The sequence below is a fragment of the Balaenoptera physalus genome (genome assembly GCF_965194825.1).
Source record: "Balaenoptera physalus genome assembly, chromosome: 15".
Taxonomy (NCBI): Eukaryota; Metazoa; Chordata; class Mammalia; order Artiodactyla; family Balaenopteridae; genus Balaenoptera; species Balaenoptera physalus.
This window is the reverse complement of record NC_138894.1, coordinates 10,395,526-10,421,953: the sequence shown is the minus strand read 5'-3', so window position 1 is coordinate 10,421,953 and position 26,428 is coordinate 10,395,526. Positions and strand designations below refer to the sequence as shown.

General features: G+C 42.3%; 1 protein-coding gene and 1 long non-coding RNA gene across 9 annotated transcripts in view; one reads left to right on the top strand and one right to left on the bottom strand.

The window, feature by feature from the left end:
• The window catches only part of INPP4A (inositol polyphosphate-4-phosphatase type I A), a 125,648-nt gene extending 114,582 nt beyond the window's left edge, over positions 1-11,066 (top strand). For 5 of the 8 annotated variants that reach the window (XM_082427265.1, XM_082427264.1, XM_082427260.1 and 2 more), the window contains one exon: positions 3,489-6,936. In XM_082427265.1, the coding sequence (XP_082283391.1) occupies positions 3,489-3,669 (181 nt within the window). In that variant the 3' untranslated portion in view covers positions 3,670-6,936. Of the gene's footprint in view, positions 1-3,488; positions 6,937-8,407 lie in introns of those variants that run through there. The other 3 variants (XM_082427267.1, XM_082427266.1, XM_082427263.1) reach the window with 1 other exon arrangement.
• On the bottom strand, positions 446-3,491 carry LOC309644057. The gene is made up of 2 exons (XR_014254216.1): positions 2,984-3,491; positions 446-1,082 (listed from the first exon to the last, which is right to left on the bottom strand). It is a non-coding gene; the product is annotated as an uncharacterized lncRNA (long non-coding RNA).
• Positions 11,067-26,428: the final 15,362 nt, after the last annotated feature.

The following is a 26,428-nucleotide window of genomic DNA, read 5'->3' as shown; positions in this document are numbered from 1 at the left end:
CCTCTTTTCAAGCCGAGGGGAGACCGAGCGTCCGCAGGCTGCGCCGGTTGGCTCCGCTTCTTCCGGCAGTGGGCTGGGTTTGCTTTCATGAGCCCAGTGTCCAGTGAGTGTTTCCTGGCAGCAGCCCCTCCCCTGTCCCTGTGCCGTGGCCACCTTGCCCTAATGATGATCTGATTCCGAGGCAGCAGGCGTGTTTGCAGAATGAAACCTGGGACTAAAACTCTGTCCGCTGTCGGGCGATGCCTTGTTTCCGGCACGGCTGGGGAGCACCTCCCCTCACGTACCAAAAGAAAGGATAAGAAGCCTGCTCCTCCTGTCTTCTTCCATGTAGCCGCCAATGCTGTTCTAGTCTCGTCTCCAAGTCACTTTTACTGAATGTTCTGTACCATTTGTCCTCTCACCAAATTCTTCAAAGCATTCAATTCTCTTATCCTTTCTGTATGTCTCTGCCGTTTCACCTTCTCACAGTTGTACATGAAAGCGATGCCTGAGCGCCTGCCTCTTGACAGTAGCGTTTTGTAGAACTGGAACCGTTTTGTCCTGTTTGGTCTTTCCAAGTTCACCCAAACCTCGTGACCTCAGGGCTGCCTGTTGATGCACTTTTAGAAAGTTCACACTCTCCCTGCCTCGGCCTCAGGGAGGCGGTGGGGTCTCGGCATCCCTGGTGCGGTCAGCTGCGAGGCGGAGGGGAGGACCGCGCTGGTGAGACGCAGGCCGCCGGCCGCAGAGAGACGAGAAAAATGGAGGGACACAGCTCTAGTTGTGGGGCGGATATTAGGGTGGGGTCCATGCCGTAGGCGCACGTCAGGTGTACAGTTGGTACCCCTCGGTCCAGGCCTCTATCCAGTCTTGGCTCCGTGAACACATTCGATGAAAACAATAGTTCATTCAGACTGCGTCTGAGCACGAAGGTCTCGGGAGACCAGGGAGCGGGTGGCTCCTTAGACGCATGGGCGGCCCCATCTGCTGGCCTGCAGCCCGCCAAGGGGCTGGGTGGCCATCCACACGTGCACAGGTGAACTGGGAGGCTGGCAACACACGAGGCGCTCTCACAGCTTCTGTCACGTGGGTGATTGCTATTCCTTGTAGGAAAATCAGAAAATCCACGTAAGCCCCTACTCCAGTGATTCCCGCACCTACCCACACCCCACAGGACAATTCTCCGTATTCCTGCTACTACAGGGAACACGGCTAACATCCTGATGCGTGTTCACAGATGCATACGTATGAGTGTGAATGTGCTTAACCCACGCATTGGTCAACTTACCCAGTCCCTGAATAGTACACAAAACATATGCACAAACAGATGCGGTTAGATGTGTAATTCTGCCCACTGTTTTAGCCTACTGTTCTCAGTTAACTGTCTTGTGAGCATTTTTTCAGGTTAATGAATGTGGGCCTTATCATGTTTAGCACACCATAATTTATCCAATTTGCTGTCCTTGAATCTTTAAGCTGTATACAGTGTGTCAGCACTTTAAATAAGGGTGCAGTGAATACCCTTGCGTTTTCTCCTACCCACGTCTGCGCTGTTGATTCCTTAGGTTAAAAAGTGTACACCCTTGTAAGGCCTTTAATACAAATTGACAGGTTGCTCCCATACCAGTCACACCCAGTGTCCCGAGGGCCTGCCCACCCGCCCTCTGGGCAATCATCCTGCCACTGCTCTGAGCGCTTCTGAGCCTGGGAAGTCGGCCTTGCTTTCCTACATTACGGGCAGGGACGCCGGGGTCCTGAGTAGGGAAGGACCCTCCTCCCATGGGACGGGCATCATTCCCTTGGCCTCCCACTGCTTCTCTGAAACCCCCATCCGCCTCCAATCATGGATGTCTTTTTAAAGTTTATTTAGGTTTTTCTGAATTTTCTAAAACCTCTGCAGTGAACATATGTTACCTTAATAATCGTTGAAGAAGTTATTAAACACCAAAGCAAAGCTCGATGCCATCTCGCCTCTGCCGCCCCCGGGATCCTCAGAGCACCAGCCCCGGGTGCCGTGCTCGCCACCCCCTTGTCCACCTGGCCTCGTGCATTTGTTTCCATGTGACACTGTTACCCCTGACCTCTCTGTTTTTGGATTATCCCGTGTGGGGAAGACGTCTGTTCATAGGCTGCAGGCCCCAGGTGGCTTGGTCGGTAGTCGGTGTTTCTGGCTGCGGCGTGGCCAGGAGCCGCGGGGCAGCCCGGAGCCCTAAGGAGGCAGCAGGAGATTTGGCCGTGCCCTGCGGGGGTTCTCTTGCTTTCTGGCTTGCATTGGCTTACCCAACGGAGGAGCAGAGCATGCAGGCAGCGGGGTGGGGCGGCTGGGGCAGGTGGGCCGGGGGAGGGGCAGGGCTGACACTCAGGCTGTCTTGTGTCCTGGAGGCCCAGGGCGAGCACTGGCCAGTGCTGTGCTAGCAAGTGCTTGACAGCCAGCTCTCTCCAAAAACAAAAACAAAACCTGATCTGTCTTGTTTGCCGATTTCTGTGGCATAAACACTCCCACCAGGGCCTGTTTCAGGCTGCCAAGCGACACCACGGACCAGGGAGCTGGGAAGAGATGCGCACGCTTGGCTTTTGCCGTCGGAGCCCGTTCCAGCTCCCTGCTGGTGGTGCCCCTCCGTCCCCAGTGCAGGGGCCGAAACACAAGAGTGGGCCTTCCTAAGTAGCCCCTGTGGCCCCCGAGACTGCCCTGGCCGGGGTTGTGACCGTCAGTGCTCGTGGCATGAGAAGCGTCCCCCGTGAGAATGGCACATCCAGGGCGTCCAGGGTCCTCCGGGAGCCTCACCTCAGCACATTTCTTCGGTAGCACCAAAGGGGGACAGACCCCCCCCCCCCACCCCCAGTTTCCAGTGAGCTGGGTTGGACTCCATTCTTGGTAGACCCCATCTCACAGAACGATGACTCGGAACGGTAGCTCACACCCTGCCGTTGCGCAGCCTAAAAGCCGAGGCGAGTCTGGTGAGGGCTCTGCCTGCAGTTGATACTGAAGGGAAACGGTTACCACCTGAGTGTTTAATCAGGAGGCAGCTTTGGCGAAGTAAGTTGCACCACCTGCCGCTCAGGCACCTGTGAGAAGGTCAGACGCCCCCGATGGTTCTTCATGTTCCGCCTGCTATTTGGAGTCCACGTCGGGCCGCATGTGCGAGCATGGCAGGGCAGCATGGCGTGTGCTTGGCAGCGAGGGAGTGAACATGGAAAACCATTTAGTCGGCCTACACGTGTTTGTTTTCAGTAGATTACAGTATTTTTTTCTTATTTTCCCTTCTCTTTCTCTCCTTTTTTTCTTGTAACTGTGCTCGTTTTGTTTTGGTATCCCTTTTACACCCTTTTCTGCATATCATCTTTTTCTTTGTGTTGTGGCTTCATTCCATGTTTTTTTAAATCTTATCTTTTGGTTCTCCTCTTTTTTCCCCATACTTTTGAAAAAATCCATTGCATGTATCTCTTCTTTTCCTTTATTTTCTTTCCCTTTTTCTTTTCCTTTCTCCCAACCTTCTTCCTTTTCACAGCATTGGAACACGGGAGGTAGTCACCCAGAAGAACTTGAGCGGCCTGGTGCCCATCCGAGACTTAAGACTAGACCCCAGCCTCCTCTGTTCCATCCCTTTACTAGCTCTGAGCCCCAATTTACTGATTGCGTGGCTCTTCCTGAGCATAGCATACCTGGTGGCCAAATTGCGTTGCAAATGAATATCATTATGAGAAATTAACAAATCACCAGAAAAACAAAAGTGCCAGAACATGTCCAGCCACCGTGTACCTAACTGGACAGAAGGAATGTGTCAGAGCATGGTCCGCCAAGATATATTTCATGCCTTACAGTTTGACATTTTGTTGTTCTGAATTGTAAACACCTGCCAAATTATTTCACCAAGAGGACGTGTTCGTTTAAATTCTGTAGAGTTTTCAGTGCTTGTAACGTGTTCTTAACAGAGCTCTGTTACTGCTTTGTTTAGCTGGCCTGGAATTACTTGTACCAAATCTCTTACCTTCTGATGTAAAACTATTTATTACCTGTATATCTCTTGTGCCCTGTTTCCTAGAGAGAGGAATTCTGTCAGGAAAGAATTTGTATATTTGATACTATTCTTTAAATGTACTGCTAACCTTTCCTTTCCTTTTGAAGAGAAATGAAAAGTTTAGATGCTTTCTAACTGGCTCATCTAGATAAACCTATTTAATAGGACATGTACTTTCTGCTTTCATTTCAAAGCGTAGTCCCTGAAATTATAGTAGCAAACAGTTTGCAGAATTATAACATTTCCTTGCTTACGTTATTATTTCCAAGTTGGGATGACACAAAGCTGTGAAGACAGTAGCTCATTGTATCAAATCAGGCACATAAAAATAACATATTGCATGTGACTTTAGAATTACTCTTTTAAATCTTTGTCATTAAACTGATCCAGGAACTAATGCACAGAGTAACAAAAGGCTGTTAAAGTTAGATACATTTATTTTTCTTGAAATAGCATTTTTCATCAAAAAAAAAACCCCTGCATCTTTAATTCCAGATTCAAGTCCAGATACCTTTTCTCTCTTACAAATCAAATATGGTTAATTATGAAAAAAAAAAATCAAAATTTACCAAAAAATAAGGCCTGACTTTTGGGCAGTTGTGCCAGATGGAGGTGTGAGAGAGAAAAGGTCACTTTGGTTTCTGTTCTTATCACTCTTAATTTGAACATGGCAATGTCTGTAAAATGGGAGGATTTGTAGCCTTAACATTCCTGTGTGGAAAAGGGTGGCTAGACACCTGTGAAGGCAGCAGAGTAGATGACAGGGAAACCCACAGATCCTGCATAAGAAACGGGCGGCGGCTTCTCTGTTTTCCAGCTCAGATTATGTTGTGCTTCTGTTTTGGCCTCCAGCTGGCTTTCCCATACATTGCATTTTATGGAAGTGGATTTCTTTTCACCACTCTAGAAACACTGGAGTGAATGTAGAGAAGCTGGCTTTTCCAGAAACTTTACACCCAGGCACGCACACAAACCCAGTCCACCACAAAATCTGGCCTCTCCATTCCCTCCCCCAGACTTCCAGAACTTACTCTGGGGTTTCTCTGGTTTGGCCTCAGATCTGAGTCTGGGTTCCGGGAACTGTAGAGGCAGTTACGACTGCAGAAGCAGTGGGTGACAGATGGCAGATGCAGACTTTAAACTCTGAGACGAAAGGGCATCCTCCTCACCGCTGTGTCCTAGACCCGAGCACTGCGGGAGCGTAGGGCAGCTGAGTCCACTCTCCTCACAGGTGCAGTGTGGTCGCTCTGTCTTTTCTAGGATAAGTGAGGTGGCTGCTCTGGGGCACAGCTCCTGACATCTGTCAGGAGGGAGTCTCTCTCCAAATGCCAAGTGACTGGTGGTGTTAAGTTGTAGCAACACGACACTAGTCACAGGTGAGGTCCTGCCAGCCTGTGGCTCTTGTGGAGAGGTGTGTCCACCACTTGTCCTCCTCCACATCAAGGTGTACGAGTCGACTTTCTGAGACCATCTCGTTCCTTTATTGGAAAGAGGGCAGGCAGGGCCCACGGTTCACGTTCCATAGCTCCTAGCCTGTTCTGGGTAAAGCACTCCTGCTGCCCCCGGGGTGACACGTGCTGTGCCCGCCTCCGGGCTGGCAGAGACCGTGGGCAGATGAGGGAGGCCCTTCTGACCAGAGTGTCCCCTCCTCTTCCCGGGTGCCACCGCCCAGCAAACGGGGGCCGCGGCCAGCTAGACAAGCAACCCCCTGCCCCCCAAGGTGCCTCACAGACACCATGGCCTGTCCCCGGCTGTCTGCCCCCGGCTGTCATGGTGCCCACCAGGCCTTCCTGTAGGCTTGGCTGCTAAGATAAGAGAGAAATGGATGGAAGGAGAGGAGCTAAGATTCTTGGTTTTTCTCTTCAGGGGTGGGTCAGAAGGCAGTACATTCTAACTCTGCAGTCACAAGGTGAGATGGAGACAGCGCACCACGAGATCAGACGAGGCTGGGGGTGGTGGTGGTGCTTTAGCATATCTGAGGAAGGAAGCTCAGCATGCCTTTGAGCTGAGTTTTCATGTCGCCAAGGCCTTATGAAGTCAGGCTAAATATATATTTGAAATCTTTTCTGCTTTAGTAAGAAACAGGCAGGATAAAACAAAGATGGGGAGATGATTCAAGAAAGGGGAGTCACTGGTACTTGGTGAAGGTGTTCAGGTTGCTTCCGAGCTAACGCTAGCGCTGAGGCCGTGTCAGCGCAGGCGACTCTGCGTGTTCAGGATTGCCACGGCACTCATGTGTCCAGATGAGTTCCAAAGGGGAATCTCCCCTCCGGAAAGGAAAAACAGAGCTGTCACTAAAATCAGTTGCCACTTGGGGTTTCAGTTCTAATTTTTTGTTTTAAAAAATAGATGTCCTTGAAATAATTTATCGATATAATAAAAAAAAATCATGTAGCTTTGAAATAATTAAATCCCTCTTTCTAAAAATCTATCCAAGGCCACCTCAATGTGTATTATGGACTCCTAAAACTAATGCAGCCATTGTGAGGGATCAAAGTATTCTGCCTTAGGATGGACGTTGGCCCCTGCAGCAGCAAACGCCAGTTACCACAGCACGGCCTTGCCTCTCTCCACACCTCAGGCCCCAGCCTCAGGCTGGAGCTTGTCTAAACACTGGGTGATAGAGTCAGCGTGCGATCAGCCTCATTAGTCAGATTTTGTAAACTCAATCCAAATTCAAACATTTGAGGGAAAATAAGCACAATTTGATTTAAAAATAAAGTGTAATCTTGACTGTAATTTCATGTGTAGTATATTCAGCCAGCTAAACCAGTAATCAGCTTCTTTAACATGTAAATAAAAGGTAATATCACAGTTCACAAATTCTTCTTCGTTCCTCAAAGCAGTTTGACATTTACTACTGATAGGTAGTTTTTGAAAAGCGTGTACATTTCTTTGTAAATGGAGAAGCCATATCTGAAATAGTCCAATAATGTAAGAGCTTCCAAAGATTAAAGAAGCACCTATATAGCTTCTGCTTTAAACAGAGTATTTTTATCTGATTATTGGATGTTAGACCAACATGGTCTTTACTTACTCTAGGGCTCTCTGCTCATATGGCCTAGGCGCTCAGTGCGGATGACACAAATGTAGCTGAGGGCTTTGAGGCTCTCGTGACAAGAAAGCATATCTGAGTTACTGAATTACTTAATAACAAGCAGGTGGATACTTTTCTAAAATACCCGAGTTTATCTTCTGAATAAAATCACTGTCTTAGCAAAAATATTTTTCATGTTCTTAATAATGAGATTGTCATTTTCACTTTAAAAGGCTTGAGCAATTGCCACTGATATTTTTTTAAAATGCATGACATAATAGTCTTCATACAACTTGAAATATTTTTTTTAAATCACTGTTTCTTGGTAACTGCAAATTTTACATCTCATAAAGGGGATTTTGTACTAAATTTAGTATAGTTTATTTAACTGCTAGTCTTAGAATAATATAAAACTATAAACTTATACTGTGCTATAGGAAGTCATTCCTATTTAGAATCACTTTTGCCTGTGAATTTGATGTCTATCACAACATTTCCCAGAGAGCTCCCCTGAGGCTCCCATTTGGGAATGTGAGGCCTGCCTGACAGCTCATCCTCCTGTTGAGCATTTGCTTTGCCCACTGGGTTGCCATGACAACCCTTGATCAATGCAGCAGCGGAAGAGGCTGGTGGCAGGTTCTCTAGGGAAGGGCCCCCTGTGGGCTCTCACTGGCTCAGTGGCACTCTTGAGAGAGGTGACCACAACGAGGGCAGCTCACCTGGAGAAGGTGACCTCGGTGGGGTCACTTCTTCATGACGCCCCAGCGCTGAGAGCCGTGTAGCCATCGCACAGCCCGCAGCATTGCTGTGTGCCCGGGACAGCTGTCTCCCAGGTTGAGACAGCATGTGACAGCCGCCTTCTGAGCCAGATGGTTTTGCTACATGTTGAATTCTGCAAGGAAAATCAGCACTTTGAATTTGAGACAGTTAACAGCTGTTGCTAATATAGAAAAATGCAGCTTTTTAAAGGCTTTCAGTAAGAGTAGCATTTTTTCCATTGAAATTGCCATGTGACAGAACCTCTGAACCACTAGTTAGGATAGACCCCTCAGATAACCAGACACGAAACACATGAAACCATTACCTTAAAAAAAAAAAAAAAAGTTGTCCTCCACTTCGATACAGTGCTGCTTTTGGAAATGCAAACCTCGCAGTCCCATACAGCCTGTGTCCATCTCTGTGCTTCTTAATTGCCTTGTTCAGAAACCCACCATCTTACGTGTGTATTGTCATAAATGAGTCTGGCATCCATTTAAATTAATCAGCCTTTTTTTTAATGCTATGAAAATAATCAGTTCATTTCATCTGAGTTTAAGTCTTTTCTTTTTTCCTTTTTTACTGCTGTCATTTCTTGTGCTTGTTTTTTCCCCAGTGAGGGTTGTCGAAGAGAAAATACAATGAAGAATGTTGGAAGTCGCAAATATGCGTTTAATTCCCTGCAGCTGAAGGCTTTCCCCAAGCATTACAGGCCTCCTGAAGGGACTTACGGAAAAGTTGAAACATGAACACACGGTTTCCTCTAATTAGCTGTTAATGTAATAAATGTGGGTACCCTCTAGTGTCATATATGAATTCTTCAAGAAGACCTGAAGGATTGGTTTTTACTTTTACGTTTTTAAAACTATTTCACTGAAGAGTCTATGGAGCATGTTTTTTGTGTTGGAACCCATAGCAGGTAATGTTGGGCTCACTAGTGTGGAGAGTTAACAGCTGCCCATTTAAACAGCCTTCAGCCATAACCACACAGATATCAACAGTTACCTGTATGAATCAAGCCAGGTGTGTCTGAAATGCGAAGACTTTTTAAAACGCCCACTTAGGCAGATGCTCACCTAACTTATTTTTCTACTGAGTAACTCAAAATTGAGCATTGATTTACAATCTACTTTTTAAAAATCTCCATGTAAAACGGTAAATAATAGTTTAAATGATTGGATCCCGGGCAGACCACTAAACGTTAAACGTTAAGGGAAGTTTTGGGGAGAGACGCTCGCTGTGTCTCATGCGGTCAGGGTGAGTGCTTCTGGTGCATCAGCCTGCCTGTAACAGCACAGGTGGAACCAGGAGTTGAAGTAAAGGCTGATAGATCAGCCTGAGATAAGACTTATTAGAAGACAACAGCTGCAAAGCCGCCCACACAGTAGGGGCCACCCCTGTCCCTTAAAGAACAGGGTGTCTGCTCGAGGACATGAGGCCAGCCGTCTCCTGTTGCCGTATGCCCCGTGTGTAGTCCACGGCCCCAGGGCATGTCTCCCCTTCTTCCCCAGGTCAGGACCTCGCACGTGGTATTGTCTGATGCCTCTCAGTCAACAATGGGGGATTTTGCGTAGAGAGAGTGGAAGCCTAAATATTTTCAAAATCGGTGTCCTCTGGTGGGTTTCCCAATTTTTTGTCTTCTAGAAGACAGTACAATCATGTTTGAATGTCTGATGAAAGTGTCTTTTAGGTTTGCAATAATTGTTACTACTCATTCTGTTATGTAAGATGGCTGTTGAGAAAGTTGAAATATCTCCTAAAATGAGATTTTGAAAGGGATTAATGGACCATAAAACTTAGGAATTTCATAGAAAATTATGTCTGGTCATCTATTATAAGATGATGATGAGTCATCTGCACATAGCAGAGTTTTTTCTTAGTTTATATGTTTTTATCAATTCTGTTTTTATCATTATTATGTTTACATGTTATTTAAAAGGCTGTAAAAGAAATGTATGTGGCACATATCCATGATACTGATCCTAATGACTTGTGAACCCTTAGGAAGTTCCTTTATCTAAAATTCTAAATGTTATTCTTTGGGCTCCTCTAGAAATGCCACTTGGAAACATGTAACAAGCTTGGGCCTGGGGAGCTGAAGCACAGGCAAGACCACCCCTTGGCAGGGACAGAGGGTGGGCATCAGGTAAGGGTGGAACCAGGTGACCTTTCAGATCCTTTCCTCCTCAGAAGTCAGTGCACACCTGGAGCCTGCTGTCTCCTGACGCCCACTGGTGAGTGTGAACTGGTGTGGAGAGTGAGTCAGTGAGGCACCCTTGGCGCTCACCAGCCCCCGCACAGCTGGGTTCACTGTGGAGGGCGGAGGTGGAGAAACTTGTCCCGCAAGCCCACTGCACAGGTGGCAGCAGGTGGTATCAGATTCTCCTGCTGTTATCGATCCATGTGCAAAGACAGCTTCCAGTATGGCTGACTTAGTCTTTCACCTCCACCATTTCATTTGTCATTTTCTAGTATCTGTATATTTCCATCTTTACTCATTTTAACATCATTTTTAAAAACTCCCTTGTATTTTTAATGTTACTCATACAACTTTCAGATTTTTTTTTGGTCTGAAGAGCATTACCTGCATTTACCAAAAGGGAATATAGCAAATGTTGTCATCTGTTTGCGGTTTTGCATGTGGCACCTTTATATGAATATTTTCCTAATTTTGGCTTCATGTTGGATCACCATAAAAGTCGAAGACTTGGCTAATCACGTAGAAAATATTCAGGTTTCAGTATTCCACCTGAGCGTTACTCCCCCGCTCCTGTGCGGTAGTCAGTCTCACGGCGGCACTGCGCGATTACAAAGCTCGTTGAGTGGGGGCCACATTGCCCATCGTGGTGGCTGCAGGTACCCAGGTCACACGGGAGCTTTGAGTTTTCAGTTGGAGAAGGAAGGCAGTTTTACAGGTTCCCGTAAAATGGAGGTTCCATCAAGTGCTCCTTATATAAGGCACCCATTTAAAAAGAAACGTTGAGACGTACTGAAAGCTCAGATGTGACGTGGATTCTGTGAAAGCGTCTGCAGCACAGTTGCCTTTGGTTTCCTTTAAAAACGTACAAATACTGTATAATAACAGTTTTGTCCTTTCACAATTGTATTTGCCAAGCTTAGTGCATTAAGGTACTTTTATTTATTTGTTTTGGACAGTATTAATATATATAAACATATAGTTACCGTTTTATATATTCTTAGCTCATTCAAAGCCATGTATGCTGTAAATGTGCTAGTCTTTAGAATGACAATAAACAACTAACGAGATCATTAAACCTGGTCTGACTGATTCATTCTGATACATTAGGAGGACTGGTTCTGTGGCCGGCATCTGGCTGGACCATCTGGCTGGACTGATGGGCATTGCATTGAGCGCTCAGTGTTTGTAAACATGAGACATTTCTGTTTTATAATCCTGTTTTCACTTAGTTGGAAGTAGAGGGCAGTGAGGTGTGGGATTCAGCTTCAGACAGACTCAGATCCCTATCCTGTTCTACCTTTCACTGGCTGGTGACTTTGAGCAGCTTGCTTGCCCTCTCTGAGCCTCCCTTGTGCTAAGTATGAAGTTGCTGCTTTTGCCCTTGGTCCCAGTGCACATCAGATTTTGCGTGCACCCTGTAAGAGTGACGTTCCTGTCTCCCCCAGTCCTGTGGAGATGCTGCAGTTAAGCCTTCAAAGCCAAATGCTCTGGGAGCTCCTCTTCCCAAAGACGGACCCCCAGGCTGGGGAGCCTGACATGGGGCTCAGAACTCTCACTCCTGTGGGAGAACCTCTGCAATATAATTACTCTCCAGTTTGGGGGTCACCCACCCCCTCCCAGGGGTATGGGATTTGACTGTACTGTGAGTGTGCCCCTCTTACTGTCTCATTGTGGTTCCTTCTTTATGTCTTTGGTTACAGAATATCTTTTTTGGTAGGTTCTTATCTTTTTTTTTATCGATGGCTGTTCAGCAGTTAGTTGTGATTTTGGTGTGCTCACGAGAGGAGGTGAACTCAAGGTCCTTCTACTCCGCCATCTTGTCCCAGGAACCGAGGAAATTTTAATCCAGGGTCATTGTGCTCTCCAGGAGATCGACCATGTCCCCACAGTGAGTATCAGAGAAAAATCCCCTTATGCCTCCAGCAGGAGAGAAAAGGAACCACTCCTGAGATCTGCGTGCTAAATGTGGACACAGTGGGCAGAGAGATGATTGGCATCAAACGTTCCTGAGTGTTAGCTGCTGCTCGTACCCTCCCACGTCCGTAAGTGTGGGTGGTGTCAACTCTGTGGGTTGCCTGGCGATCCGTTGTGTGACTTGCTGAAATGTCACTCCATGAATGGTCTGATTCTTCATTACGTTGCATCTTGTGCTCAGCACATGTGCCCAGGGATCTCCCTTGGATAAATTCCTAGCAGTAGAAATGGACAACTAAAGGATAATTTAAATGTTCTGAAATTTTTGAACTTTTAATATTACCAGAGTACTCCCAGAAAGTTAACCTACCACCTGGAGCCCCACCTGCCTTTCCCTTTCTCATCGGAGCTGGAGACGGCACCTTGTTTCACTTCCATTCCTTTGATTACTCTGAAACTGAACACCTTTTATACTTATATTCATGCTTCTACTTTTGTGACTTTGAGTGTACATCTTCTTCATATGACTAAGTGTTTTTAATACACAGTATATTCACTCCTCTGTCACATTTTGTGGTCTTTTTAAACCTACTTGTCGTCTTTTGGTTTTGTTGATGGTAGGTAGGGGGTCTACAGAAGGGAAAAAATCTTATGTGGTGATATACACCTGTCTTTTTCTTTTTGCTGTTTGTTGTGAAATTGAGTCCTGGCTTCCCCACTGGAGGTGACACAGCTGGCCCCCCATCCCCGTCTGTGAGAGGGTGTCATGCTGTGCCCTCACTGAAGGACAGCACTGCACTTGGCACCTTGCACATGCTTGGTTTAATTCCATTTATGGTTCCTGCCTTTGCTCTGGTACTGAGGTTACTTAAAAAATATTCACCTGTTCTTATTTCTAGTACTTACATGGTTTGTTTTACATTTAGAACAATTCATCGTGAATTATTTTTGGCGTAAGGCACATGTAGAGTTTGCTACAGTCAGCACGGCTCCCTCCGCTAAGCCAGCCTGAATGTTGCTTCTTTAAAGATAAGCAAGGGGAGACGTTTCAGGACACCGGCCACCGTCACCGTGCACTTCCTCCTGCCCCTCCTCGACGCCATCCTGGGTTTCTGTTCCAGCCTGTTAGTGGGTGACTTGGTTCAACATGGCTGCTTGGTTCTAGGGGCGGTGACCGTGGAGGTTCTGATTGGAAGAAGGTAAGGGGGGCTGGCGGTTGGAGTTTCCCCATTTGTAATTTTGCTGAGGACAAAAATGATCAGCTGTTCAAAGGGCCGTTACCTTTGTAACTTCCTTACAGGCTGTTCTAACGGGTCTCCCCTGTTTTTTAAAAATTTTTTATTGATGTATGGTTGATTCACAATGTTGTGTTAGTTTCTAGTATACAGCAAAGTGATTCAGTCATATATGTGTATACATATTCTTTTCCATTATAGATTTTTACAAGTTACTGAATATAGTTCACTGTGGTATACAGTAGGACCTTGTTGTTTATTTTATATATAGTAATGTGTATATGTTAATCCCAAACTCCTAATTTATCCCTCTCCCCCCTTCCCCTATGATAACCATGAGTTTTCTATGTGTGAGTCTGTTTCCGTTTTGTAAATACGTTCATTTGTATCGTATTGTAGATTGCACACATAAGTGATATCATATGGTATTTGTCTTTCTCTGACGTACTTCACTCAGTATGACAACCTCCAGGTCCCCCCATGTTGCTGCAGATGGCATTAGTCCGTTCTTTTCATGGCTGAGTAGTGTTCCTTTGTGTGTACATGTGCCACGTCTTCTGTATCCCTTCCTCTGTCTATGGACACTCGGCTTGCCTCCATATCCTGGCTATTGTGACTAGTGCTGCTGTGAACCCTGGGGTGCGTGTGTCCTTTTGAATTAGCATTTTCTCCAGATACACGCCCAGGAGTGGGACTACTGGATGATGTGGTAACTCCATTTTTAGTTGAGGGACCCCCACACCGTGTCCACAGTGCCAGGTTCCATTCCCCTGAGCCCCTTCCTGAAACAGCAAACAGCAAGCTGGAACCATTTTTGAAGTTTTCTTGCAAGATCCTCCTCAGCCTGATGTGTTCCTGTGCTGCCATCACAAGGTGGACCTTTGAGCACAGGGTGACCCTTTAGTCACATGGCAGAGCTTCCGGCGTTGCCGTCTTTTCTGGCCTGGGGAGTGCCAGGAGCCTGGGCCAGTAGAAGGGCCTGGCCTCAGGTCTGGACATCCTGTTGTGCTCTGGGCGTGGGCCCTTCCAGGACCAGCACCTTCGAGCAAGCCCTTGTGGAACTCTCCACTTGCAGATGGACAAACTCTTCCCCCGCCTCCCCCCTGCCCCAGTGTCTTCCCTTACAAGCCTCTATGAAGAGTTGATTTTTCAGGAAGTTGTAGTGCAGGTGCTGCTCTGCAGTGTATGAGACCCTAGTCCAGAAGCAAAAGGTTCCCTGGAAGGTGACAGCTCAGGGCACCTGACCTGCCCCGCATGCTCATGAGAGTTGCCCAGAGGGAGGGCAGAGCTGCCTCACAGGTATGATGATTACCTTTACACTTTCAAATGTACCTTCCTCTCAGAGGCCCTTTCCAAAAGTAGAAAGTAATTAAATTTACAGTGGATAAAATCCAGTATTTGAGAACAGGAAGGAAAATAGAAATGAAAGTGAAATCTCTGAGGGGTGTATGTCAACCCAAAAGCTCTTTCTTTCCCACGAGCACGAAGCAGCACAGGCACCGGCAGGGGGAGAAGTGACTGGAGAGATGGAAACTTCTATTTAGCACACTCCATGCTCCCACAGGGTTCTGGAAGCAGAACAGCACTGGCCAGAACTGACGGTCCGGCGCCCTGCTTACACTGATCGTGGGCAGTGACACCAGCACAGCAGATGTCAGCCTACAACGTGTCTGGAAGCCAAATGCTGACTTTTAGGTGGAGAGTGCAGGTGGGGTCTGTGCCGTGCTCTGAACTGCAGCGGGGCCCTGTGAGTGGGCCTACACAGGTGCCCCCCCGCCCCCAGCCGTGGCCACCAGGGAGACCGCCCCAGCCTCAAGTTACAACTCTATCCTATGCTGCCCAGGGGAGAATGCCCCTCCCCAGTCTATGATGAGATTTGGCAAACAGGTAATAACTTTGTCTTCTTTTTATTACAGTTGTCACTACCCAAGCTCCGACACAGATTCCTGAGAGGGTGGGAACGGAATATCTGCACTCCAAATCCCTCCTCAGACCCCTTTTGTGCCTCAGCACTACTTTGCAATGACTCCTTCCTGCAGCAGGCTTCCAGTGGGCCTTTTCAGGCAATCCAGGCAGGTCTGCATTCAATTATAAATCTTTATGGTGCTGTCACTCTCTGTTGTACCATTTAACAGACAAAAAAAAGCCAGGTTGGAGAGGACAGGGAAGCGTGCTTGTTTCCAGAGCGAGGAAGAACATAGCTGCATTTGAGAGATGGATGTAGAGGAATATGACAGTTCATCACTTCCTCCCTGCTGCTCGCCCTGCCCTTGGCTTGTGTGGTTTTCCCTTCCTGGTCTCTCACTCTACCTCTTCACTCTGATTGGCTTGTTGTCCTCCACCCACCACTAGCACTGTGGTGGTCCCTAGGTTTCTGTCCATAACTTCTTTCTATCGTACTTCAGATGCTTTTCCTGAAATATCTTATTAGTCATTCATATAGAATAAATTTACCACTCAATTGCTAATGACTCCCAAATTTCCAGATCCATCTAAACACCCAACCATATCCCAGTCATTCTACTTGAGTGTCTCGGTGTCTCAAACATAGCATGTCAACACTGAACTCACGCATTTCCCCCCCTCTAAGCTGGCTGAGCTCTCCTCTGATAAATGATCTCACCTTCCACCCTGGGGTCACCTTCCCTCCCGTCCACATCCCATCAGCCACTAAGATCATATCTCTTCAACCCATTCCATAATTTCCATCCACACACTCACAGCCCTGGTCCACATCCACATTCCCTCTCATCTGGACCACCTCCCCATAGCTTTCTTATTCCTCCTTCAAGGCCCATCTCAGGCATGCCCTTTTCTATGGCGATTTCGCTCCACAAAATGAGCTGGCCCTTAAAAAAAAAAAAATTCCCTCAATCAGCCTTGAATATATGCATATTATATTATGCATATCTCATTCATCATGTTACTTACCTTTTACTTTGTCCAGCATGTTACTTTGAGTTACAACAGCAAGTGCAATGCCTGTCACACAGGAGCTATTCAAAAAAGTTCACCAAATGAAAAGATTTTTTTTTGATGTTCAGTTGAAATCTTATTTCAGCGCTAGACTATTGCTTTTCTCTATATATAATCAGTTATTCTAAACACATTATAAGGAGCCAAGTTCAACAGGCTCAAGGGAGAAGGCAAACTTAATAGTGTAGTGTGGCAAACACCAGGACCGTGGTTTTCTCTTGGGGGTGAGCAGGCAGGTCTCTGAGGAATGTTAGGCATTACAGAGGGTTCAGACAATATTTCTGTTGATCTGGATGATAGTTACATGGTGATCTACTTTATAGTTAACTGGCAACATTATAAAAACACTGTATTGGGACCAACCTCACACACCAGTGGGCAGGCACAAAAATTCTGCAGGCCAAAAGGCAATGGCACAATATATTTACAGTGATAAAAGGGAAAAACCTACAACCAATAATCATCTACCCAGCAAAGCTTTCATTCTGATTGATGGAGAGATCAAAAGTTTTACAGACAAGCAAGAGCTAGAAGAAGTTAGCTCCAAAAAAACCAGCTTTACAAGAAATATTAAAGGAGCTTCTCTAAGCAGAAAAGAAAAGGCCATTACTAGAAACATGAGAATCAGGAAAGGAAAAAGCTCATTGCTAAAGAAAGATAAATATACAGTAAAGGTAGTAAATTAACCATGTACAAAGCTAGTAGAAGGTTAAAAGAAAAAGTAGTAAAATGATCGACATCCTCTTTAAGTAGTTAATAGATACACAAAGCTGTAAAATATGACATGAAAACCAGTAAGTGTTGAGGCAGGGGAGCAAAAATGAAGGGTTGTTAAAATGCATTTGATGTTAAGAGATTAGCAACTTAAAATAATCATTATATATACATATGTGTATGTATATATAGAGAGAGCTATACATAAACCTCATGGTAACTACAAGCCAAAAGTCAATAATGGATGCGCATGCAAAAAAGAGAACAGAATCCAAACTTAACTCTGAAGATAGTCATCAAATCACAAGGGAAGAGAACAAAAGAAGAAAGGAACAAAAAAGTACAAATAACAACCCCCAATTAACAAAACAGCAATAAGTACACATCTATCAATAATTACTTTAAATGTAAATGAGCTAAATGCTCCAATGAAAAGACACAGGGTAGCTGAATGGATAGAAAAACAAGACCCATATATATGATGCCTACCAGACTCACTTCTGATCTAAAGACACACAGACAGAAAGGGGATGGAAAAACGTACTCCCTGCAAATGGAAATCACAACAAAGTTGGGGTAGCAATATTATATTAGACCAAAAACAAAAAAAACCCACCTTTAAAACAACGACTATATAACAAGAGACAAAGAAGGACATTATATAATGACCAAGCAATCAAGAAGATATAACAATTGTAAATATATATGCACCCCACATAGGAGTACCTAAATACATAAAGCATATACTAACAGATAAAAAGGTACAAACCGTCAGTAACACAGTAATAGTAGGGGACTTTTAACACCCCACCTACATCAATGGACAGGTCATCCAGAAAGAAAATCAATAAGAAAACACTGTGGCCTTAAATGACAAATTAGACCAGATGGACTTAATATATATAGAACGTTCCATCCAAGAGAAAGGAGAATGCATTCTTTTCAAGTGCACATTGAACATTTTTCAGGATAGATCACACACTAGGCAATAAAGCCTCAGCATGTTTAAGAAAACTGAAATCATCAAACATCTTTTTCGACCACAATGCTATCAGACTAGAAATCAACTACAAGAAAAAAACTGGAAGAAACACAAACATGTGGAGGCTAAACAATATGCTACTAAACAACCAATGGATCACTGAAGAAATCAAAGAGGAAATCAAAACATACCTGAAGACAAATGAAAAGAAAAACACAATGATCCAAAATCTAGGGGACCCAGCAAAAGGAGTTCTAAGAGAGAAGTTTACAGCAATAGCTTAAAAATTTAAAAAAAATTCCAACAAACAAAAGCCCAGGAGCAGATGGCTTCACAGGTAAATTCTACCAAACATTTAGAGAAGAGCTAACACTTATCCTTCTCAAACTATTCCAAAATAGTGTAGAGGAAGGAATGCTTCCAAACTCATTTTAGGAGGCCAGCATCACCCTGATGCCATAAGCAGACAAAGATATGACAAAAAAGAAAATTACAGGCCAATATCACTGATGAACAGAGATATAAAAATCCTCAACAAAATATTAGCAAATTGAATTCAACAATACATTAAAAAGATCATACAACATGATCAACTGGGGTTAATCTCCAGGAGGCAAGGATGGTTCATTATCTGCAAATCAACCAATGTGATATACCACATTAACAAACTGAAGAATAAAAATCATATAATCAAAAAACAAAACAACAAAAACACACAAAAAATCATATGATCATCTCAATACATGCAGAAAAAGCTTTTAACAAAATTCAACAACCATTTATAACTCTCCAGAAACTGGCTATAGAGGGAACATACCTCAACATAATAAAGGCCATATATGATAAGCCCACAGCTAACATCATACTCAACAGTGAAAAGCTAAAAACATTTCCTCTAAGATCAGAAACAAGACAAGAATGCCCACTCGCCACTTTTATTCAAAATAGTGTTGGAAGTCTTAGCCACAGAAATCAGACAAGAAACAGAAATAAAAATGATTAAATTGGAAAGGAAGAAATAAAACTGTCCCTGTTTGCAGATGACATGATACTATACATAGAAAATCCTAAAGACACCACCAAAAAACTACTAGAGTTCATCAATGAATTCAGTAAAGTTGCAGGGTACAAAATTAATGTACAGGAATATGTTGCATTTCTATACACTAACAATGAACTTTCAGAATGAGAAATTGGGAAAACAACCCCATTTACCACTGCATCAAAAAGAATAAAATACCTAACAATGAATCTAACTAAGGAGATCAAAGACCTTTACTTGGAAAACTGTGAGACAGTGATGAAAAAACTGAAGATGACAGATGGAACGATACATTGTACCATGTTCATGGACTGGGAGAATCAGTGTTGTTAAAATGACCACACTACCCAAGGCAATCTACAGATGCAGTGGAATCCTTATCAAAATACCAATGGCATTTTTCAAAGATACACAACAAATAATTCTAAACTTTGTATGGCAACACAAAGACCCCAAATAGCCAAAACAATCTTCAGAAAGAAGAACAGAGCTGGAGCTATCATACTCCGTGACTTCAGACTATATCATCAAACCAGTATGGTACTGGCACAAAAACAGACACATAGCACGGTAGAATAGAATAGACAGCCCAGAAATAAACCCACACACTTATGGTCAATTAACCTATGACAGAGGAGGCAAGAATATACAAATGGGGAAAAGACAGTCTCTTCAATAAGCAGTCCTAGGAAAACTGGACAGCAACATGTAAAAGAATGAAATTAGAACATTTTCTCTCACCATATACAAAAATAAACTCAAAATGGATTAGAGACCTAAGTGTAAGACTGGAAACCATAAAAAAAATCCTAGAAGAAAACACAGAACACTGATAAATTGTAGCAATTTTTTAGATGTCTCATAAGGCAAAGGAAACAAAAGCAAAAATAAACAAATGGGATCTAATTAAAAGCTTTTGTAGAGCAAAGGAAACCACTGATAGAATGAAAAGACAACCTACTGAATGAGAGAAAATATTTGAAAATGATAAGACCAATAAGGGGTTGATATCTAAAATATATAAAGAGCTCATACAACTCAATATCAAAAAAAAAAAAAACCTGATTTAAAAATGGGCAGAAAACCTGAAAAGATATTTTTCCAAAGACAACATACAGATGGCCAACAGGCATATGTCATATTAATAATATGACATTACTAATGTCATATTAATAATATGACATTACTAATATCACTAATCATCAGAGAAATGCAAATCAAAACCACAATATCACCTCACACCTGCCAAAATGGCTATCATCAAAAAGAACAACAATAACAAATGTCGGTGAGGAGGTGGAAAAAAGGGAGCCCATGTACTCTATTGGTGGGAATGTAAATTGGTGCAGTCACTATGGAAACAGTATGGAGATTCCTCAAAAAACTAAAACTAGAACTACTGTATGAGCCAGTAATTCTGCTCCTGGGTATATAGCCAAAGAAAATGAAAACACTAATTTGAAAAGATTAATGTGCCCCAATGTTCACAGCAGCATTATTTACAATAGCCAATGTATGGAAGCAACCAAAGTGTCCGTCAACAGATATGTGGATAAAGAAGATGTGGTGTGTATATATATATATGTATACACACACACACACACACACACACACACACACACACACATTAGACTAATACTCAGCCATAAAAAAGAATGAAACTTTGCCATTTGCAACAATGTAGACAGACCTGGAGGGCATTATGCTTAGTGAAATAAGACAAAGACAAAAACTATTTATCACTTATATCTGTAATCTAAAAAATAAATGAATATAACAAAACAACCAGACTCACAGATATAATAGAGAACAAATTAGTGGTTACTAGTGGTTACTAGAGGGAAGGGGAGAGGGGCAAGACAGGGGTACAGGATTAAGAAGTACAAACTACTATGTATAAACTACAAGAATATATTGTACAGCACAGAAAATATAGCCAATATTTTATAATAACTTTAAATGGATTATAATTTATAAAAATTTTGAATCACTGTGTTGTACACTTGAAACTAATAAAACATTGTAAATCAACTATGCCTCAATGAAAAAAACAACACCCTATGTACTTTTCTGTTATATTTAACAATAAAAATTACATGTTAATCCATCATTCAATGAAAAATCTGAAAAGAAAATTTAAAAAACAATTCCACTTACAACAGAGTCAAAAGGAGTAAGATAATTAGGAATAAACCTAACCACAGACACAAAAGTCTTACATACTGAAAACTACAAAAAGTTGCTGAAAAAAATTAAAGAAGACACCAATAAATGGAAAGAAATCCCATATGAATGGATTGGAAGAATTTATATTGTTAAGATGCCAGTACTATCCAAAGTGTACAGATTCAACATACTCCCTGTCAAAATCCCATTGGTGTTTTTTGCAGAAATAGAAAAATCCATTCTAAAATTCACATGGAATCTCAAGGGACTCTGAACAGCCAAAACAATCTTGAAAAAGAACAAAGTTGGAGGTCTAATACATCCTGATTTCAAAACTTAATAGAAAACGACAGTAATCAAAACAGTGTGGCACTGGCTTAAAGACAGACACATAGTGCAGTGGAATAAAAAGGCCAGAAATAAACCCTGGTATAGATGGGCAAATAATTTTCAACAACGTAGAAGAGACCGTTCAACGAGGAAAGGATGATCTTCTCAGTAGTGTTGGGAAAACTGGATATCCACATGCAAAAGACTGAAAGTGGACCCTTACCTTCTACATATCAACTCAAATTGGAACAGACGTAAACATAAGAAGTAAAACGATACAGCTCCTAGGAGAAAACTTAGGGGAAGAGCTTTCTTGGACAGGGCAATGATTTCTTGGCTACAACACCAAAAGCATAGGCAACAAAAGTAAAAACAGATAAACTGGACTATATCAAAATTGCAAACTATGCATCAAAAGAACACAACCAACAGAGTGAAAAGAAATGGGAGAAAACATATCCAAATCATATATGTGGTAAGGAGTTAATATCATAATATACAAAGAACATCTAGAACTTAACAACAAAAGAGCAAACAACACTTTTTAAAAATGGGCAAAGAACTTGAATAGATATTTCTCCAAAGAAGATCTACAAATAGTTAACAAAGACCTGAAATGATAAAATGGTGCTCAACATCAGTAGAATTGGTGGTTACCTAGGGGTGGGAGGGAGGACAGGGTAATGGGGAGTTGTCTAATTGGTACAGAGTTTCAGTTTTGCAAGATGAGAAGAGTTCTGGTGACTGGTTGCATAACAAGCTGAATTACATAACACTATTGAACTATATACTTAAAAATGGTTAAGATGTTAAATTTTTCATTATGTACATTTTATCACAACTAAAAATTAAAAATATAGGCACTAATAAAGGTATCAGAAATTACGTTGTAAATGGATTATAGACTTACATGTCAGCTAAAACTATAAAACTCTCAGATGAAAACAGGAATAAATTTCCATAAGCTTGGAAGAGGCAGTGGTTTCCTTTAGATACAACAAAAGGAAAAATTGGAATTCATCAAAATTAACAACTGTGCTCCAAAAGACAGCATCAAGAAAGTGAAGATAAACTACAAACTGGGAGAAAACATGTCAAAGGCCAATCATTTGTCTTTAAAAGGAACTTGTATACCTAATATACAAAAAAAACCCACAAAAAATGACAATAAAAAGACAACTCAAATGAAAAATGGACAAAGGATCTGAATAGACATTTTTACAAACATATACAAATGGCCAATAAGCACTGAAAACATGCTCAATATCATTAGCCATTAGGGAAATGCCAATCAAAATCCCAATTTGATAACACTTCATACCAAATAGAATGACTGCAGTCAAAAAGATGAAAAATATATTGAGGTGTTCCTATGTTGGGTGCATATTTATTTACAATTGTTATATCTTTTTCTTGGACTGATCCCTTGATCATTATGTAGTGTCCTTCCTTGTTTCTTGTAACAGTCTTTATTTTAAAGTCTACTTTGTTTGATGTGAGTATTGCTACTCCATATCCTCACTTTCAGTCTGTATGTGTCCCTAGGTCTGAAGCAGTTCTCTTGTAGACAGCATACCTGTGAGTCTTGTTTTGTACCCAACATAGGAGCACATGAATATATAAGGCAAATGCTAACAGACATAAAAGGGGAAATTGACAGTAACACAGTAACAGTGGGGGACTTTAACACCCCACTTACACCAATGGACAGATCATCCAGACAGAAAATTAATAAGGAAACACAAGCCTTAAATGACACATTAGACCAGATAGACTTAATTGATATTTATAGGACATTCCATCCAAAAGCAGCAGAATACACTTTCTTCTCAAGTGCACAGGGAACATTCTCCTGGACAGATCACATCTTGAGTCACAAATCAAGCCTTGGTAAATTTTAAAAAATTGAAATCATATCAAGCATCTTTTCCAACCACATTGCTATGAGATTAGAAATCAGCTACAGGAAAAAAACTGTAAAAAAACACAAACACATGGAGGCTAAACAATATGTTACTATATAACCAATGCAACACTGAAGAAATCAAAGAGGAAATAAAAAAATACCTACAAACAACAATGTAAACATGACAATCCAAAACCTATGGGATGCAGCTAAAGCAGTTCTAAGAAGGAAGTTTACAGCAATACAATCTTACTTCAAAAAACAAGAAAAATCTCAAATAACCTAACCTTATACCTAAAGCAACTACAGAAAGAAGAATAAACAAAACCCAGAGTTAGTAGAAGGAAAGAAATCAAAAAGATCAGAGCAGAAATAAATGAAATAGAGACAAAGAAAACAATAGCAAAGATCAATGAAACTAAAAGCAGGTTCTTTGAGAAGATACACAAAATTGATAAAACTTTAGGCAGACTCATCAAGAAAAAAAGGGAGAGGACTCCAATCAATAAAAATTAGAAGTGAAAAAAGACGTTACAGTGGACACCACAGAAATACCAAGGATGGTAAGAGACTACTACAAGCAACTATACACCAATAAAATGGACAACCTAGAAGAAATAGACAAATTCTTAGAAAGGTACAACCTTCCAAGACTGAACCTGGAAGAAATAGAAAATATGAACAGACTAATCACAAGTACTGAAATTGAAACTGCGATTAAAAATCTTCCAACAAACAAAAGTCCAGGACTAGATGGCTTCACAGGTGAATTCTCGTAAACATTTAGAGAAGAGTTAACACCTGCCCTTCTGAAACTCTTCCAAAAAATTGCAGAAGAAGAAACACTCCCAAGCTCATTCTATGAGGCCAACATCAGCCTGATACCAAAACCAGACAAAGCTATCACAAAAAAAGAAATTTACAGGCCAATATCACTGATGAACAGATGCAAAAATCCTCAACAAAATACTAGCAAACCAAATCCAACAACACATTAGAAGGATGATACATCATGATCAAGTGGGATTCATCCAGGGATGCAAGGATTTTTCAATATCTGCAAATCAGTGTGATAAACCACATCAACAAATTGAAGAATAAAAACCATATGATCACCTCAATAGATGCAGAGAAAGCTTTTGACAAAATTCAACACCCACTTATGATAAAAACTCCAGAAAGTGGGCATAGAGGGAACCTACCTCAACATAATAAAGGCCATATATGACAAACCCAGAGCGAACGTCATTCTCAATGGTGAAAAACTGAAAGCACTTCCTCTAAGATCAGGAACAAGACAAGGATGTACACTCTTGCCACTTTTATCCAACACAGTTTTGGAAGTCCTAGCCACAGCTATCAGAGAAGAAAAAGGAATCCAAATTGGAAAAGAAGAAGTAAAACTGTCACTATTTGCAGATGATATGTACTATATGTAGAAAATCCTAAAGATGCTACCAGAAAACTACTAAAGCTCATCAATGAATTTGGTAAAGTTGCAGGATACAAAATTAATACACAGAAATCTCTTGCATTCCTATATATTAACAACAAAATATCAGAAAGAGAAATAAAGGAAACAATCCCATTTACCATCTCATCAAAAAGAATAAAATAACCTAGGGCTAAATCTACCTAAGGAGGCAAAAGACCTGTACTCAGAAAACTATAAGATACTGATGAAAGAAATCAAAGATGACACTAACGGAGAGATATACCATGTTCTTGGATTGGAAGCCTCAATATTGTGAAAATGACTATACTACCCAAAGCAATCCACAGATTGAATGCAATCCCTATCAAATTACCAAAGGCATTTTTCACCGAATTAGAACAAGAAATTTTACAATTTGTATGGAAACACAAAAGACCCCAAGTAGCCAAAGCAATCTTGAGAAAGAAAAACTGAGGGGGAGCAATCAGGCTCCCTGACTTCAGACTATACTACAAAGCTACAGTCATCAAAACAGTATGGTACTGGCACAAAAACAGAAATACTGATCAATGGAACAGGACAGAAAGCCCAGAGATAAACCCACACACCTGTGGTCACCTAATCTATGACAAAGGAGGCAAGAATACACAATGGAGAAAAAAGAGTCTCTTCAATAAGTGGTGCTGGGAAAACTGGACAGCTACATGTAAATGAATGAAATTAAAACACTCCCTAACACCATACACAAAAATAAACTCAAAATGGATTAAAGACCTTGTAAAACTCTTAGAGGAAAACATAGGCAAAACAGTCTTTGACATAAATCACAGCAAGATCTTTCTTGATCCACCTCCTCGAGTAATGAAAATAAAAAACAAACAAAGGGGACCTAATGAAACTTAAAAGCTTTTGCACAGCGAAGGAAACCATAAACAAAACAAAAAGACAGTCTTCAAAAATGGGAGAAAATATTTGCAAACGAAGCAACCGACAAGGGATTAATCTCCAAAATATACAAACAGCTTATGTAGCTCAATAAGAAAAAAACAACTCAATCAAAACATTGGCAGAAGATCTAAATAGACATTTCTCCAAAGAAGACATACAGATGGCTAAAAAGCACATGAAAAGATGCTCAACATCACTAATTATTAGAGAAATGCAAATCAAAACTACAATGAGGTATCACCTGACACCAGTCAGAATGGCCATCACCAAAAAATCTACAAACGATAAATGCCGGAGAGGCTATGGAGAAAAGGGAACCCCCCTACATTGTTGGTGGGAAGGTAAATTGGTACAGCCACTATGGAAAACAGTATGGAGGTTCCTTAAAAAATTAAAAATAGAACTACTATATGATCCAGCAATCCCACTCCTGGGCATATATCTGGAGAAAACCATAATTCAGAAAGATACATGGGGACTTCCCAATGGTTAAGAATCCACCTGCCAATGCATGGGACACGGGTTTGAGCCATGGTCTGGGAAGATCCCACATGATGCAGAACAACTAAGCCCGTGCACCACAACTACTGAGTCTGCGCTCTAGAGCCACAACTACTGAAGCCCACATGCCTAGAGCCCTGCTCCGCAACAAGAGAAGCCACTGCAGTGAGAAGCCTGCGCACCACAACGAAGAGTAGCCCCTGCTCACCACAACTAGAGAAAGCCCATGCACGGCAACGAAGACGCAACACAGCCATAAATAAATAAACAAAAAGATACAAGCACCCC